The sequence below is a fragment of the Nipponia nippon genome, unplaced genomic scaffold, assembly GCF_047370975.1.
Source record: "Nipponia nippon isolate SJK-2023a ecotype South Korea unplaced genomic scaffold, ASM4737097v1 scaffold_2, whole genome shotgun sequence".
NCBI lineage: Eukaryota > Metazoa > Chordata > Aves > Pelecaniformes > Threskiornithidae > Nipponia > Nipponia nippon.
In genome coordinates this window covers 46,313,004-46,329,720 of record NW_028262336.1, presented here as the reverse complement: position 1 = coordinate 46,329,720, position 16,717 = coordinate 46,313,004, and the positions used below count along the sequence as shown (strand labels likewise).

At 46.0% G+C, this 16,717-nt stretch overlaps 1 protein-coding gene and 1 long non-coding RNA gene across 9 annotated transcripts in view; one reads left to right on the top strand and one right to left on the bottom strand.

Moving 5' to 3' along the window:
- Nucleotides 1-8,591, bottom strand: part of BCLAF3 (BCLAF1 and THRAP3 family member 3) — a 34,151-nt gene extending 25,560 nt beyond the window's left edge. For all 8 annotated transcript variants that reach the window (XR_015704813.1, XR_015704814.1, XR_015704815.1 and 5 more), the window contains exons 1-2: nt 8,435-8,591; nt 214-287 (exon numbers count right to left, since the gene is read on the bottom strand). Coding sequence is in view for 5 of the 8 variants with exons in the window: in XM_087757971.1 (XP_087614097.1) it covers nt 214-254 (41 nt within the window). In the remaining 3 variants the exon portion in view is untranslated. The remainder of the gene's footprint in view (nt 1-213; nt 288-8,434) is intronic.
- A 306-nt stretch (nt 8,592-8,897) lies between these two features.
- On the top strand, nt 8,898-16,290 carry LOC148055773 (uncharacterized). Its single transcript, XR_015705067.1, has 4 exons — nt 8,898-9,174; nt 9,363-9,456; nt 15,613-15,676; nt 15,915-16,290. It is a non-coding gene; the product is annotated as an uncharacterized LOC148055773 (long non-coding RNA).
- The last annotated feature ends 427 nt before the right edge of the window (nt 16,291-16,717 follow it).

Here is a 16,717-nt window from a genome sequence, read left to right as displayed (position 1 = left end):
AAAAAAAAAAAACTTACAATAATAAAATTGCGAGTTGGGGAAAAAAATTGCAGAAGGTGTTCAGTTTGGAAAACAAATTTTAATTTATAAAATACACTTTACAAATTGCAATTCTGGATGCAATTTTCTTTCTTTTATGCAAGTTTTAAGTCCTAATTATAAATCCTTATATAGAGCTACATTTCAGAACACAAGTTATAGATAAATATTTACCTTGGTTTCCATCGTGGTGATCTTGATCTAGATCTTGTCATCTTCTCTCACGTGTTTATATGAGTTTCTTGAAGCTGTAAAAATAATACAATTTACTAGTCTTATAACAGAATCGCACTACAAATTGCAAAAGGGCCAGTTGTTTTTAACAAGTGTAGTATTAGATACTTCAAGGTTTGGGTGAGGCATATTCTTTAGGATGTTTTACCTCTAATTCCCATTTTAAGTAACTTTTTTCCTAACTACTGATCTTGGAACACAGCTTATTTTCTTTATAAAGGTTTAAATATTTGACCATTGCTCCTTTTTTCTCTCCATTTCGTAATGCTGTCTATTCACTCTGGTTTTAAATGGTAATCTCCCAAGCAAGCTGCAGCAACTGTAATTGTTAGCATGCATTGAATGCTATAGATGATAGAGGGGGGAGAGACAGCCAGCTTTAAAATCAAGTTAACGAAGAAAAGTGGTTTTGCATAGAGTTATATTCTGAACTTCAAATTTGTAATATACGCTGATAGTTTTACATGATTACAGACCTCCTGTAAGCTTTAACTGCTCCATCAAGTCTTAGCTGCTGTATCATCACACACTTCATCCAAATAAAACCATGTACAAAATACCACTTTTCATTTTTATACTTAACTTGTTAATAACCTACTATCTAGACACACATTTAAATATACAATGGATGCACTATGACAGAAAGCACTGCTCCTGAATCCTGGAAGTAGCTGTGGGCATCCCTACTCATAAAAGCTATGGAAGAATGAGAAAAGTATCAGTGGAATCTACCCTTCTTGCTCTTCTTTGCAAAAAGATACTAGAAACTTGGAAAACAAGTGATGAAAGGATATATAAAGTCACCAGTAATGTGACTGGTGAATAGGTATGAAATGATTATTCATTATTTAGCAAACACAAGGATTAAAGCAGAGTGAAATTATCAGGTAATGGGTTAAAAGTTGGAATTTGGACCACATACCCATGCCTACAGCTCCTAATTACCACAAGATGCTGTAAAGGCCAGAAATAGAAAGAGATACAGAAACAGATCCATCAACAGCTCTGAAATTAATGAACAACCAGTCACTTGAAGCTGGAAGAATACGCCCAGGTCAATGTCACTCTACACGTGCTCTGGTATTTTCTGTAAGTATTTGCTCATAGACACACATGGAGACAGAAAACTAGTCTGGACTGGCCAAGTATGACCTTTTTGACACTCCCAGTGCTCAAATTGTTTCTTTAACTAAATCTCTTACCTGACCAACTAAAATTTAAAGGGGAGAAAAACCAGCAAGCTTTAAGGCACATAAGAAACCTGGAGAAGTAGGTGTGCACCCACATGCCTGACCCAGTGCCGCCGCCGCCCCCCCCCCCGCCATTATTTGATGTAATTGGTCAAATAAAATATTACCCCCTTGCTATATCTGATTTTTTTGTATGATTAGCTCATGGCTAAAAAAAGCAGTATCTTAGAGGAGAACATACAGCATACTTCTGATGCCTGCGGAGGCAGGTGGACGTTAGACAAGCCACCTACTGCATTTCAGAGTGATTCTGGAAACATTCACTTCCTGCTCATTAAGGTGCACCGTAAGCTAACGGGACAATTATTCGCAAAACATAGCAATAGCCTAGTTCTGGAGAAAACCTTCTTGAATTTATTTTTTAAAATCTCGAAAGTCTCCTGTTTACCGTGAGAGTATTTGCTCCACAATGAATCTTTCCATGTGACAAGGCATGAAGTTGTAAGAAGTGGTGCAATGGATAGCGAAGCAAAAAAAAAAACAACCCCAAAGTACCCCAAAGGCAACATATAATATTTGTTCCCTGAACTTTTGAATATGAAGTTAACATTGCCTCTTAGATCCTAAAGGCAGATACCTGAGCACTGCATAGCATGAATTAACTTCAGGCCCTGTGCTTACTCGAAGATCATACTAGCCGAAGTTAAATATGATGCTCCAATGCCAGTACTCATATTAAATATTATCTTTTAAACAAAAGTAAGATTGTGGACAAAATACTTCCCCTACTTCTCACCCACAAAAATACACCTTACCAAACTGAACAGTATTTCAGAAACAAAAAACACACCTCCTCCCTAACACATTTCAAAAAGAGGTGCATGTCCCACAAGCTTTAAAGATGCACTACTACCCTCTCTTCTTGTAAACTTTAAAAAGTGACAGTGGTTTATATGCCATTCAAATTCATTCTATCATCCCTTCAGTTCTGAACTTTATCTTTCATTTTCAAGTGAGTACGTAAACACTAAAAAGACCAAAGTACCACTAAATCCCACACAACCATCATACAGAACCTGATATGCCAGGATCTCTCATCACAGACCGATCAAGCTAGAAACTGAACATACACAACCAGAGACTCCGTATTCTTTTGAAACTGGCTAAACAATCGTACTAAAAGCATGAGAAGGACCGTGACAGCCTGTCCTAGATCTTGCCTTAGGATAAAGAGGACTACTGTAATTTCCAAGGAAGACACTCCTTTTGTTTAGTGGAAAGAAAGCGTTCATTTGTTTCAATGCGCCTCCTAAAAAGTGACGCACGCCATACGATTTCCTCACAGCGAGACTCAAGATGCAATACGCAGCGTACAAAGGCAGCAGACACTCGACCCCAATTAAGACTCCCAGTGTAACACCAGAACCACAATTTAATCTATACAGAATCAGTAAGCACGTTGCTAAATTCAGGTTTTAAACATCCCACCTAGACCAGCAGTACAGTTCCACACCAAAAGCAAGCTTTTCGTAGGATGGTCCTGGGTAGCAAGCCTGTCTATAGCAGAATTGCTTGAGTGAAGTGAAGGCCCTACAGTTCCCGAGTCAGCCATCCAGGTGCTTCTAAAAGCCCAGGTCATGCTGGAGCAGAGGTGCCAGGAGCTGCTATGCTCTGGGTTCTGAATGTCACCAAGTCCTCCTGCTTGACTTTATGGGATGCTGTCACTATGAAAACATGAAGAACTATTTTTTTTTTAACTAGGAAGGAATATTATTAGGTTCATAGTGCTGCTTGTGTTTGTTGTGTTAGAGCAATAAGTAACTCATTGGAGGAGCTATCAGTAAATGTGCTTAGATAGTTCTTAAATATTAACGGGAACCCCACCTTTTTTTTTTTTTTTCTTTCTTCTTTCTGTGACTTTTGGAATTGAAATCAGACAACTTTCCTCTCAGGAGAAATGGCCTCAAGTCTGCTGCTGGCTCTCCTTTGATTCCACCCTTGAGATCAGTGCTTTGACAAGTACAAAATTCTTGCAGTATCTACCTACTATGAACCTGAAAGAAGTATCTTGAGAGGAGCAACTAAAAAATGACCAGAAATTGTATGGGATGGGCCAGCCTGAACACACAGTCTTTCAGAAAGGCTACCAATGTTTAACAACTTGCTCTCCCCTGAACAGAACAATCTTCAATCTCCTTTATTTTCTGGAGGGGAACTGGAGCTCTTCCTAACGCAAACAGCCCCACACCACTAAGCCCCAAACAAGTAAGACCTTGCAGATAGAGCACAGACAGAGTAGAAGTAGTTAACTCTCCTATAAACACACCATAAATACGTGGACTGCTTTACTTGCCTTTTGAGTGCCTTCCAGCATCTACAACAAAGATGACGGAAGAAACCCTATGCAGAAAACGCAAAGGGCAGGCCAATAGTGGTTGTTTTCTCTATCAAGGAGGTGCTCTTCCATTGCCATTTCACCTGTAGTGAAGGGAGATGTCATCCCCCACCCCTTTGTAAGGGATTACCCAACTGCCACGGCCACTACCTCCCAAATCTTTGAGGAGAAAGAGCTAAGCAAGGCTTTCATAGGTTGGGTCACACAGCAGAAAGGAAGACGGACACTGACCCTCGCTGCAAAAACTACCCAGCTCACTATTCTCTCACTCTGCCCAAAAAGATAAGGAGCAACTGTAAGCTTTTCATTTGACTGTCTTCTAGATGGAGATCAACCAGAGGCTGCGAGGGACACGCCAGAGCATGGATTGCTGCAGTGTCTGTCAAGAAAGAGAAACCAGAAACTGATAGTCTCAACACCAAGCCAAGTATTTGACAGAAATGCAATCAAATTAAAAGCTCAGCTGTAATCCAGACTTAAAGAAGTAAAGATCTTGAAGCCTGCAATACAGAAAGCCATTTATCCTGTCCTTAAATGAAAAGTATAGAATGGCAACTTTTCTAGTAGGTAAGTTATAATAGCTGATTCAAAGGCTGTCCCATGTGGTTCCCACCCCAGCCATTGTCCAAGCAGCACACAAGCCTGGCATGTTCTTGCCCATTCAGCTTCCAGGCAAATCTTATCACCTCCAACAGCAAATGCCCAGGGAAGAGTGTAAGAACACTACAGCTAGGCCACACATTCACTCATTTCTCTGATTTTTCTACTAAACACCTTCAACCTCAAAACCACAGCTCCCAATCGGCAGCTTCATCCACCACCCCCAACACTGCAGGGGCTGGAGCAAGGACATCATGAAGCGTGCAGTGCAACCCTGCCCCATGCTCCAGCGCCACTGCCCCAGCACCAGAGAGGTGCCCAGAGCAGAGTTACAGCTCTGCCAGCACAGGGAGGTGACTCCCAACTCAAGGCACAGTGCCTCAGGGCAGGACATATGTGACAGGTTTGAAAACTGTGAGCTAGAACAGCTATTTAACTCAACCCACCGACTGAGGCAAATGAAACTCAGTTGAGGGATTTCCAAACGATTCCCTCTTTTAGACACCACCGCAGGTAACAGATCAATGCAAATGACCAAGATCCATATTTCCATCCTCAGCTTCCTCACTGCTCTCCAATATTCCATGAGTGCTCTTTTTGATTACAGACCCCTTCTCCTGGGCTTCTGTCACTCTCCGAGCACCTCCCGCATCTCCAAGGTTATGCTTTGAATCTCCAAAGTATTTTGTAGCAGGTCTGGCGGCATCCCCAGACCACTGCAGCTCCAGCTGCACTGGCACCACAGCCTGGAGATGACACCACCAGGGAGATGATTCTCTACTCCCTCCTTCCCCTTTCCTTTCTCTCTCTCTCTATCCCATGCTATGCTTACCAAATTTCCTGATCTGGTCCACAGCATCTCCCCAAGCAGCTGTGGCAGAGCGACTGGGAATGGTGGGCAGCGACGGCGGGAGGCAGCACCACACACCCACACTCCTGCAGAACGTGCCACAGCCCGAGCTAGGTGAGCTCCGATGCTCCAGTTTGTATGCTGAGAAACAGGGTCTCCCTGGCATCAGGAGCACCCCTCTGGCCTCCCGAAACTGCAGCTTTAGAGAACTTTTTGTCCTCCTTCTCAGCTTTCGCCTTTTTCTTTGGCACAAGCTGGGGAAGGCAGGCTTTACACAGGTCATATTGCAATAACGAGGATCATTAACAGACAACCAGGGCTCATGCTAGCAAGGTAACCGTCCCACACAGGGGCAGCTCACAGGCATCATTCCCCTCTGCTTGCTATACAGAATATCTATCCTTATCTATTTATAAAGAAATAAAAACTATTGTTCCCCCATACACTTCCAGTAGGATGAAGACCTTTTACAGAAAGTAGAGGCCTAGCTGAAGCATACAGTACTTCTTAAAGGACGACTAAACAAATTTTAAGCAATTCCTTGGGACACACAGAAAATATTCCCCTGCCCCTGCGTATTTGAGCAATAGAATAAAAATAACTGAGTAGATCTACTGAGCATGGAACTTAAGCTCAGTGTGCTCTCATTTAAAACTAACCCATTTCATGATACTAATTAGCAGGCAATGCCTCACCTTTGCAGAAAAACAGATTACAATGCCAACTTGGAAAGACTGAGCATGATAAATCTGTATCACATAATAATTTAGGTGTTTCATTCTCAAATAAACACTTTTTTAACACAAAGAAAGCACAACCTATAAACATATTGACAAGCCATTTCTATAACACATTGCATTAAAGGCCTTTAACACATGTCCATTACAGAGCCTTAAATGTCACAGCACCATCCCCAGCCACTTCTGCCTTTCTGTTAAATCCACTCCTGTCACAGTCCTAGTGACAAACCACAGCTTCCTGCCTACTGAAAGCTCTCCAACACGTACACACCGTAATGAAGGCCTTTGCTTTTTCACCTTAAGTCACAAAAACACCAGAAAACCAAAAGAAACCCCTTATTTATTCAGAATGGGCACCGCCACACAGCCGCGCTGCCAGGAGGCTGGGAAGTCCAGGCTGCCTTCCCCAGCCACACCAGAGAAATGAGCCCTTGCTGGAGGACTCCCAGCACATTTCCTCCCTTCTCCACAGACAGCAAGCGCCTGCTGCCACCTGAGAAGAAAAGCAAACCTCACTGCGTGCAACCACATCGATCGCCAGCTTGCTGCGACACCAACCCAGCCTACGTTACCTCCCGACAGGTGAACACCCACAAGGCAAGACTGCACCAAAATCAAGCCCATCACAGTGCAGGCAGGAGAGTTGGTTTGATCACTCTTACAAAAGCGGTGGCAGAAATACCAGTTATTTTGCTGAAGGCAGATGTGGAGGAGTGCATGGACACTCATTAAGACAGGCAGCTGTTTATCACTATAACAGGGTGTGCCTCTGAAGGAAGTTAATTAGTTTCAGCTCACCTCATCAACACCAATATTAAAAAAAAATACCAGAAAAACCCTCATAGCTTCTGATTAGTCCTGCAAAGTGGAAAGATGAAAACAAGGGGAAAGACTTAGTCATCCGTGTTCTCTGCCCCTCTCTGCCCAGCCCTGTGTCTCACAGCCTGCCACAACGTGGCTTCTGTCACCAGAGATCCTTCCATGCCTTTTGCATATTTCTTTCCCTCCCTTCCTGGCATCCTCTTCCACGCTCTTCCTCCAGCCGTCCACACCCAGCAAAACTTTCACAAAAGATTCACTTTTCCTTGAGGCCCACAAACACAGAAGGTAACTGGGTAATTAAAATCTCCCAGCAATTTGAGTAGCCTTTGTTTTAAACTCTTGTAATTCAGGAACCTAAACTATATTTACGAGTGACTTGGGGCGTTTAAGAATTGCAATAAAAATTAGGTGTTGATGTTCCGGATGGAGTTGGGCCAAGCGAGGAGGCTGCTATCACTGATTCCTCCTGAGACATTACTGCCCCCTCAGATGTGCATGAATAATTGTGCATAATTAACTAAACCCGCAGAAGAAGCGTCAGAAAACAGAGATTTGGTCAAATCAGCACCAATTCACCTTGCCTTGGTTTGACTCAATCCTGAAAATACATTAAGCTAAACCAAAGACACACTGGAACCAAGATACGACGGCCATACAAAACCCGTACTGCTTTATTATAAGCACGCTAACTGGTGTAAACCTGTGCGTGGCAACACACGCATTACTAGGAACGGGGACTGCTGGTGTTTACGCCTTGCTCACCTCTGAGGAAGGCGCCGTCCCTACAGCGACCGCCAGCAGCCACCCCAGCTCCGCCGCGCCGCTGGCCCGCAGGCCCGCAGCAGCGCGGGTTTCTGGCAGCCTCAAGGCCCGGGGGCCCAGCGCCGACCGCCAGCCCCGCGCCGCCCCTGCCCCGTCCTTTGTTCCCGGCCCTCCCAAACCTCCCGGACGCCTCAGCTACACGCGTGCTGCCGCAAAACACGCGCGCAGCGACGCGTGTGCGCCGATACACGCACGCGGCCCACCGGCGGGGCGCGGCGGGTTACGGACGCGGCTGCTCCGGGCCCCCCAGGCGCCAGCGACCCCAGAGGGGTTCGGCAGAGTCGGCGCTGACCTCCCGTCCCCGCAGCACCCGCCGCCGCCGCTCAAACCCGCCGCCGCCGGCCAACACCTCCCGGGGCAGCGCGGGGAAGGAAAGCGGCGCCTCCCCCCCGCCCCCCCGGGCCGGGCAGGCCGGCAGGCCCGCCCGTGGGCGCAGCGGGGGGCGGCGGAGCTTCCTGCAGCCCGGCCCGGCAGAGCTCCAGGGCCCGGCGCGGCCCGCTCCTTCCCGGCCGCCGGGGCGGGGGATGGGCCCGTCCGCCGGCGGTCGCGCAGGCGGCGCTGACAGGGACAATGACCACCGCCGCCGCCCCGGGCCCGGAGCGGCCGGCTCCCGCTCCCGCTCCACCTCGCCCTGCCCGCGGCACGGGCCAGGCCCCCGCCCTGCCGTCCCCCAGCGCCGGGCCTGCCCAGGCCCCACCGAGGCCCTGGGGCCGCTCGGGCCCCCGCCTGCCCCCGCACTCACCGCCAGCGGGGCCGCTTCCGGAGCCGCCGCCGCCGCCTCCCGCCGCTCCTCCGGCCGCCGCCGCCCGCTCCGCCCCGAGCAGGTGCCCGGCGAGGAGGCGGGGCGGGTCCCGGCGGGCCGCGCCGGCCGCAGCTGCTCCCCACGGGCGCGGCGGAGAGAAAGGGCGGGCGGCGGGCGGGCGGCCCGGAAGAGGAGGGGCGGGCGGGGCCGGGCGGCGGCGGCGCCTCCCCCTTCCCTCACGGCCGCCTCCCGGCCCCTCGCCCCGCTGCCGCCCCCCTCGCCGCCGCCCGGGCCGGGGGCGCCGGGGGCGCCGGGGGCGGGCGCTGGGCAGCACCGCACCGCACCGCAGCGCCCCTGGGTTACCCGTCAGGGGATGCCGCTGCGAGGCTTGAGGCGCCCCTAGCAAGGCTTCGGTGGGTTTTTCCTCCACGGCTCTTTGCAGGTTCCTGGGGCGCCCGCCTGGGCGTGTGCTGCAGCTCTCTCCTTCCCTGGGAGACGGGAGCGATCCCAGCGCTCCGGACGCTGCCCTTCCCAGGCCACCGGGGTGCCCTCCCTCGGTTGTCGGTCGTGATACCAGCAGGCCCAACAGGTTGGGCGCTGGAGCGAGGGTTTTTTTTCTTCAGGAGCTGCAAACAGCAGGAGCACGCACCGACACCTTGCTGAAGCCCTTTCGAAACAGCCTGTCTTCTTACGGTAGAAAACCACCGCGAAATAGATTTAAAGATCATGCAAAACCGCAGGTAACAGGACACGCTGGCGCTGTCTAGATTACATTAGGCATCCAAGGCTGTTGGTCAAGGGCCGTGAATACCAGTTTGGTGCATTGTCAGATCAACTCATTAATATAAATTTGATTCAGATCAGATGCAGGCGCACGCTTTTGTTTTAGCCCAAGCACAGAATTGATGTTGGTTTTGTATTTTTACAGTGGCTGCAGGAAGATGGGCGATATGTGATACGGCATCGTTACAGCAGCACAGGCAGACGATATCTGATCTGGTGTAAAGCTTGCCAAAACCAAGGTAGCCTGTCAACATTTTTTTTTAAAACAAATTAATTTAAGCCCAAAAAAGAGCCAGAGTCAGCATTCTGTGTTATGTAGTCTTGACATTTCTGATCCAGCTCAGAGCCATAGTGCTGTGCTTACTCTATCGTCAAACTACGGCCCAAGAGGGTGAAGTTTGATGTTTGTATTCGCTGGATAAAGGGCGGAGAGGAAGGGTTACCTACTGCTGGCCCCTTAATTAAATGCACTTCAAAGAGGTGGTCTCAGTTTCCTTATGTTCCCAATACCAGCGTGGGCTGCCAACTTTGGCTGTCCTTCGGACCTTTAGCTGCTGACATCTTCTTGCCCTCCTTTTATAGGACTGATCTTTTAGCAGAGCATTATCTCCTGATCTCCGTCTTCTCAACCTTGGCAGAGTTGCTCTAGGTGGGACTGAGGGACCCCCCTTCACAGCTATAAATCTGGTTGCCGTCTTTGAGTGTCCGCGGGATCCTGCTCGGTTCCTTTTTAGGCTAGCTCAGACACAAGGAACCCCACATGATTGACATACAAAATAATTTCCTGCATCTTCAGCAAAACACTTGGACATTTTCATAAGAAAAGCATATAGAAGTGGAAGATTATTTTTAAATTTAGTAGTAGTGTCTTCACAACTAAAAGGGACTGCAAAAAATTTACTGAACTATATGGCATAGAAATACAGTGGCAAGCTGCACTGAACAATGCTTGCTTCCTCTTTGCCTTGTAGATATTTTTGTTAATAGGAGCTCACAGCGAGAACTGGGCAGAGCGAGCCTTGGATCGAGCAAGCGAGACTGAAGCGGGCAGATGCTGTTAATCTGCACTTTTCCAAAGAAACCTAGGCCAGCCTGGGGGGCTCAGCCAGACAATGCCTAGCACAAGCTTGGCACAGCCCTTCCAATACGCGGGGTAATCACTGCATAGGCAGCTACGGCTTCATTCGCAAGACTAGGAAAGTCGAACTAACAGAAAATGAAAAGATTTGGGTTTATTCCCTACTTCATCTGGTGTAGTGGTCAGACAGCTCACTTGAAGCAAAAACTGGTCCAAAGACATAACTACGGACAACCCACTCCCATGTGCATGTGATAAACTTCTACATTACATAAACTAAATTATTAAGCTTCATCATTAACCTCTTTATTTGAATTCTCCTCAGGTGGTCTTGATCCAATATACCTTCATCCTGATGGATAGCATTAAGTACACAAGGGTCTCAATGGTTGGGACCGTGTAGTCAGACAAAAGAAGAACTTAAACACACTTTACAAAATAGATTAATATTCAAAAGCAGTGTCTATTAGTAGTTCCACAGCATCGTTATCCTCCATCTCTAAATCGTGAAGGCTATTCTATTGCACAAGACTTGGCAATTACTGCTTATTAAGACTAATTATTTTAATCTATTTCCATGTTTTTTTTTTTCTAATTAAGTAGCATTAGAATAGGGAATAGCTTTCATATTCCTTTAATGTTTAATTTAGTAAACATTCCCTTTGGAAAGAGCATGGCTGCGGTTTGCATGCTAAATACTTGGAAATGATGAATGGAAGTCACCTAGAATTCAAAGGCAGACGCTAGCCCTCCGTAGCAGACAGATCCTGCGTATCTGTTCTTTCAAGGAGGCATTTCGTTTTCCACACGAAACATTACTGTCGGAGCTGAACTTTGCTGAACGGTATTATGTTAATTTTTTTTTTTTTTTTTAAGTGGAAATAAAACTTTCCTTGATCCCTGGCAAGGTCAGGCACAGAAGCAGGCAGAGCAAGGGCGCCTGAGCCGTGCTGGGGAGCGTTGCCTGGGCTTTCCCGCACTGCCAGGCCCACCACCACAGCAGCCGCTGCTGAGTGCCTGTTCTCCACCGAGGTGGACCAGATAAATGAAATGAAAAGCTCTTTGTAGTGAGCGGGTTAGCTCGGCTGTCATGTACAACTCATTTTGGTGTCTGCAGACAGAGCCCGTAGATGGTAATACTTAAAGGGGAAAAAGCATCTTGGAGCAGTGAGCGACGGGCTGGTGGAGTCAGCATCTGCAAAGGCACGATCCACCGTCGAGAACTGCTGTCCGAGGGTAATCACGCTTTTACCAGCCAACCTCTCATCGTATCTCAAGGGAAATGTTTCGTTCGTACTTTGCTCTCCTGTTACGCCTCCTGATAAGATTTGCATGGTTTCATTAACTTTGATCTCCGCTTTTGGAGGAGTTTCACGTTTATGCTTTCTTCTTCCACTTCTTACCCACCCCTATCTCTTAGCACATCCAGGCATTTTTTTCTTTGCGTTATATCAAAACACTTTCGCCAAACCATGAAGCATGTCTCCTGTCTTGAAATGAGAGCGAGCCGCCTAATTGTTTGCAGGCACGCTACTCGTTTGCTTCTTCTAATAAAACAAATAATATTTCTATCATTCGGTGGAAGAAAACTAGCTAAACCTCTAAGCCCCCAGCAAAGGAGTGAAAGCTGTTTCTCTTGCCGCATAGAAACTGAGATACCGGTGCTTAGGTCAACTCCTGAGGTTACTTGTCAAAATAACTTCAAATCTGTAACACCTCATCCAGACAAGGAAAGAATTTGGTCCAGGATAAGGCAAAAAACCCAAGCTAGTTCAGTTACAAGAACTTCCTTCAACAGCTTTCTGTGGAACTGTGATATTCTTTGCAGTCTAGGCTCAGAGCAACAGATAACGATTCCCTTCTTAATTGAGGAAGTGAGGCCTACATTATTTAGCTTTGAAATTTAAGGAAAGCTGTAAAGTAATCATTTAATTAAAACCCGAAGGAATGTGAGAGGGTGACTGACTGCCTGACTTGGCTCCGATAGTATCACCAAATTAAAGAGAGCCTTTAGCAAGGCTGGGCTCTCATGACGTAATGATGCCCGTATGTTTTATTTATGAGGTTATCATGACTTTCCTGTAACAACATGTGAAAACTGCGCCGTTGCCGCTAGGCGTACGGCCCATGTAAACTCGGTAGGATTTTGGCAATATACCAGTGAAAACAATCTCAGTGTATGAATTAACACCAATGTGTGTCATAAAGACGGTAACAGGATTTTAAATGCAAAGGCTTTGAACCAGGCTTATCACCCAAGAGGCCACAGCAGATGAATTTGAGGAGGAAGGCAGAGGCAGAGAGAAGCTGCACTTCTTTGCCTGTGCAAGAGCCAGATCTTGGAAAGGTGACAGAAGGAGAAATTGCAGTGAAACAGCAGGATGAAAAGTCAGGAGGAGAGATCCAATTTCAAAATGTCCAGCTTGAGAGGATGTTGTGGGCGTAACGGATACTAATTTGTCTGAGGAATTTTAACAGTGATTACTTCGTAGTAAATATGTGCAAAGTATCTTAGCATTCTTCAGCAACCGTTACCTTCACCCATCCTGCTTCCCCTCCCTCATTCCATCAACTCATTTATTTGCTAAATCCACCAAGTTTCATTTGCTACAGGAGACTTTTTGCCCTAAAAAAATGGCACTGACCCAAGAACATCAGCATAAATTAACCTTGTAAAAACGTAGGTTAGAAATGCAAATGTTTCTTGCCAAAAGGAAAGAAATTCTTCACCTGGGGAAGTTTTAGCCATTTCTGACTAGCGTTATATTCGCTGCCCGTGAGCCCCCGCTGCAGATATTCAGTCTCCAAGACGCTCCTCGGACTTTCTGTTTCTCTGCCAGCTGTGGTGTGGACAGTCTTTGTCCAGGCACTGAGAGAATGAACTCATTCCAGCAGGCGACGACTAGAATTTGTATTCTTTTGGGTTTGTGTATTTGAACTGATAAAGAGGTTTAAGAAAAGAAAAAGAAGCAAAAGGAAAGAGTGAAAACTGTTCTTGAGATCTCACACCAGGAAAATTAGGAGTAACTCCACAGAATTTTGGTATAAACCCCCATAGCTCTGCATATGTAAGGTGCTAATAATGATATTTCAGACAATGTTGTCACATGTATTTTAAAAGAGAGAAGTTATACTGAAAAGGGACGTGCGAACATAATGTTAATATGGTGTTACAGATATTGCCCTGATCCTGCTTACTGTGCTGCTCATGTATTGAATTTGGTGCAAGTGGCTGTCATTTCTAGAAAAAAATGAGGAAATACTCAGAGTAATTTCCCTGATTGTGAACATCTCTCCCACCCATTAATTTTTTCCTCCAGCTATGTAATTTCAGGTTCTTGGGTCCATTCCTCTACAACGTCAATCACCTACAATTGCCATTGACTTCAAGTTGTTCCTTTTGGATACAGCAAGAAGACATGGGTGATAATGCACAGCTTCTGCCTTGAGCTATTCATGCAACTATTTTAAAAATTTATTCTTAGAGCAAGGACTTTGTAGATCACGCAGCACATGGCTTACCATTTCCTTCTATTCATTGAACCTCTCCTGCCTCATAATTGTTTTTTCTCTGGAAATCATTAGGGCTTGAGTCAGCAGGGATACGCATCTATTTTTTTAAAGCTCCCAAGTGAACATCACACACTAGCTTCCAGAGCCATTTATTTTGATCCTGAAAATTGCAGGGCTCAGGTAATCATCGAGCCCACTAGTTTAAAAACATTACTACCTCAGTCTTGAATCACTTGAAATACTATAAAACGTATTATTATACTTTACTACAAGCTGGAGAATAAACAATGCTACTGAGACGAAAACAAGTGTCAAAAACTACTCTGGTGGTCAAGAAACCATTTTCTTATACTTCATGTAATTCTTTTAAAAGCTTAAACATCCTTTCTTTTAGTGTTTCTGCCTGCAATTTTAAGGGCTTTTACACTTAACGTGTTGCTTCAACAGACAAGTTAAATTGGCCAACTGAGTGAATGGCATCACCTACTCTTCAGCTGTAGGAGATCGTAAGACAAATGATGGGATAAAAAAAGTGGGGGAGACGAACATTGTGGCTGGTGGTGTTCTGGACTGGTATTATTGCCACTTACAGCAATAACAAAAATGCATCTGAATATCTTAAGGTTTCTACTATTTTTAAGTGTATGTATTCTGGAGAGATTGAATGAACTTAAAACCTGTTTTTCGTAAGATTAAAAGGGAAATCCAGAGAAAATTGCATTCAGTCATAATATACCTTCATATTTTCCAGATTTTAGCATAGTGGCCCAGCAGTAATAAATTTTTAATATTGATACTGAAAACCAACATCCCCAAATGTCAGGTAACTGCCATTTATATATATATATATATATTTGTGTGCACAGACACACGCACACACACAGAGGCAGCATAGGCGAACAACCACTCTCCATGTTGTTTTTGGAGGCAACCAACAGCTTGAACAACTTTGTTCCAGAACGAGAGCAAACGAAGAGAGTTTTCCCAGTCTCTACGTGGTTCTTGCGTAGGGAGGAAAGGGGAGGAGCAAGGCAGAAGTCCTGCAGGCCACTAAAGCAGGAGAAGGAGCAGCGCATCCCCACCGATTCGTTTCTGCCGCTTACAGGACAGTCTCCCTCTGGTGCAGGATACGGGCCCTGGCTTAGGGTAAACGAGAAACAGACCTCACGAAGTAAATAGTCTTCAGCTCTTGAATATTAAACTATTCACAGTTTAATATGGGGAAAGGACCACAGTTTAAACCTTTATGGGAAAGGCGTCTTCTACTAGGGCTTCCAGGCTGCCTTGCAGCACTGCAGCCCCAGAGGTGACCTGGGACCCTGGGCTCCTCTGACCGGCTGTGACCGATGCTGGAGAAGACCACCGCGCTACCTTGGGGTTGTGGAGCAGTAGAAGAGCTGTGGTGCCACACTGCCCGTGCCTGAAATGCAAACGGGGTGGTGGCAGGGGCACCTGAGCTGTATAGGCTGGCGAGGCTGGGGCAGTGGCGGGGTGGGAAGCAGGGAGAGGTGCTGCTCTCTTTAGGAGAGGTGGCAGAGGGAAGATCCCCACCCCGCCAGCCGGAGTAGCACCCTGTGCTATTTCTGTGGCTTCCTCTGCACGTATAGTTTGTACAATTACAGGAGAGAGGATGATTTCCCTCCCCTTCTAGCCCTTCCTCACTAGAGGAAAATGCAGCCTGGGGGTCCGGATCCGCCCCTCGCCGATGACATTTTGTTTTGAAATGAACTCGCTGGGGAGCCAGGAGGCCTCTGCTCGGGGCCTTCGCCGAGGCCTGAGACAAGCTTTCGGTGTCATTTCCCAGGGCAACACCACAGAAAGTGCTGAAGCTAACCAGAGAGCTACTGTGATGACCAATTACCTCACAGGTATTATTTATTTATGTATTAGAAACTTACTAATAGTTATACTAGTTATTGAAAATAAATCTGGGAAAGGACAGTCACACTGTCCGATTCTTCTTGGCGTGTACAATCCTGTTTTGCAGATCACTTTATTGAAGTAATCTGAAAAAAAGAAAATCCATTCATCCATTTATAGCGCCATTTATAAAAATCCATTCAAGGATCACTGCTCTACTCTTTTTTTTCTTGCTTCTTCTCACAGGTTGATCCTCAAGTACTTTACAGCAGAAAAGCTCTACCAAGGACTTGTATGAATCACTAGTGATCCTTCACCAGTTTCAAGACCACTGACAAATTAGAAGTAAAGCTCATTGCATAGACTTGACTCCAGCAGCAAACACTGGTATGGTATTGGTATGAAAAAGTTACATCATCAAAAGCAAAAAGTAGAAGCGATTTAACCCCTCAGCTAACAGTACTTGCTCCAGATATTCAGCCAAATTTGTAAAGTTACATTTGAAAGCAAATATAAAGGAAAATATGCAGTATCTTTCTTCATGAGTACTAGCTTACCATGCTTCCTTTAATCTTAGTAAATAATTGAGTGGACAAAACGAATGATTTGAGAGTTAATAAGAGTGAGACGAACTGTCACCATGGAAAGTATTCATATACTTCGTAATAAAAGTAGATTCTCTCATTTTTAATTGACTGAAGTTATGACTAAAAAAAAAATTAAAAAGTTGTAGAACGTTTCCTCCCAGCGTTTCACTAGAAAACTAACAGCAGCTCCAGGCTGGCCTCTTTCTAAGCAGCAGCACATTCATGTAGCTTGAAGACAAGTTCAGCATTTATGTTCCCGGTACCCTTACAGAACAGCTCCCGCACACTCAACGGAACAGCGCCTACTGGTCATGGCTCCCAAGTTTTCTTTTCCTTGTTTTCTTTGCCAAGTAATACCCCAGAGAGCAGAAGCTGGGGCTGCAAACTCACTTGTATGCTGTCGCTAGCACCCTGGATGCCACAGTTTGGAAGTCCTCACCTTAAGGCTCTTCTGCCACCCAT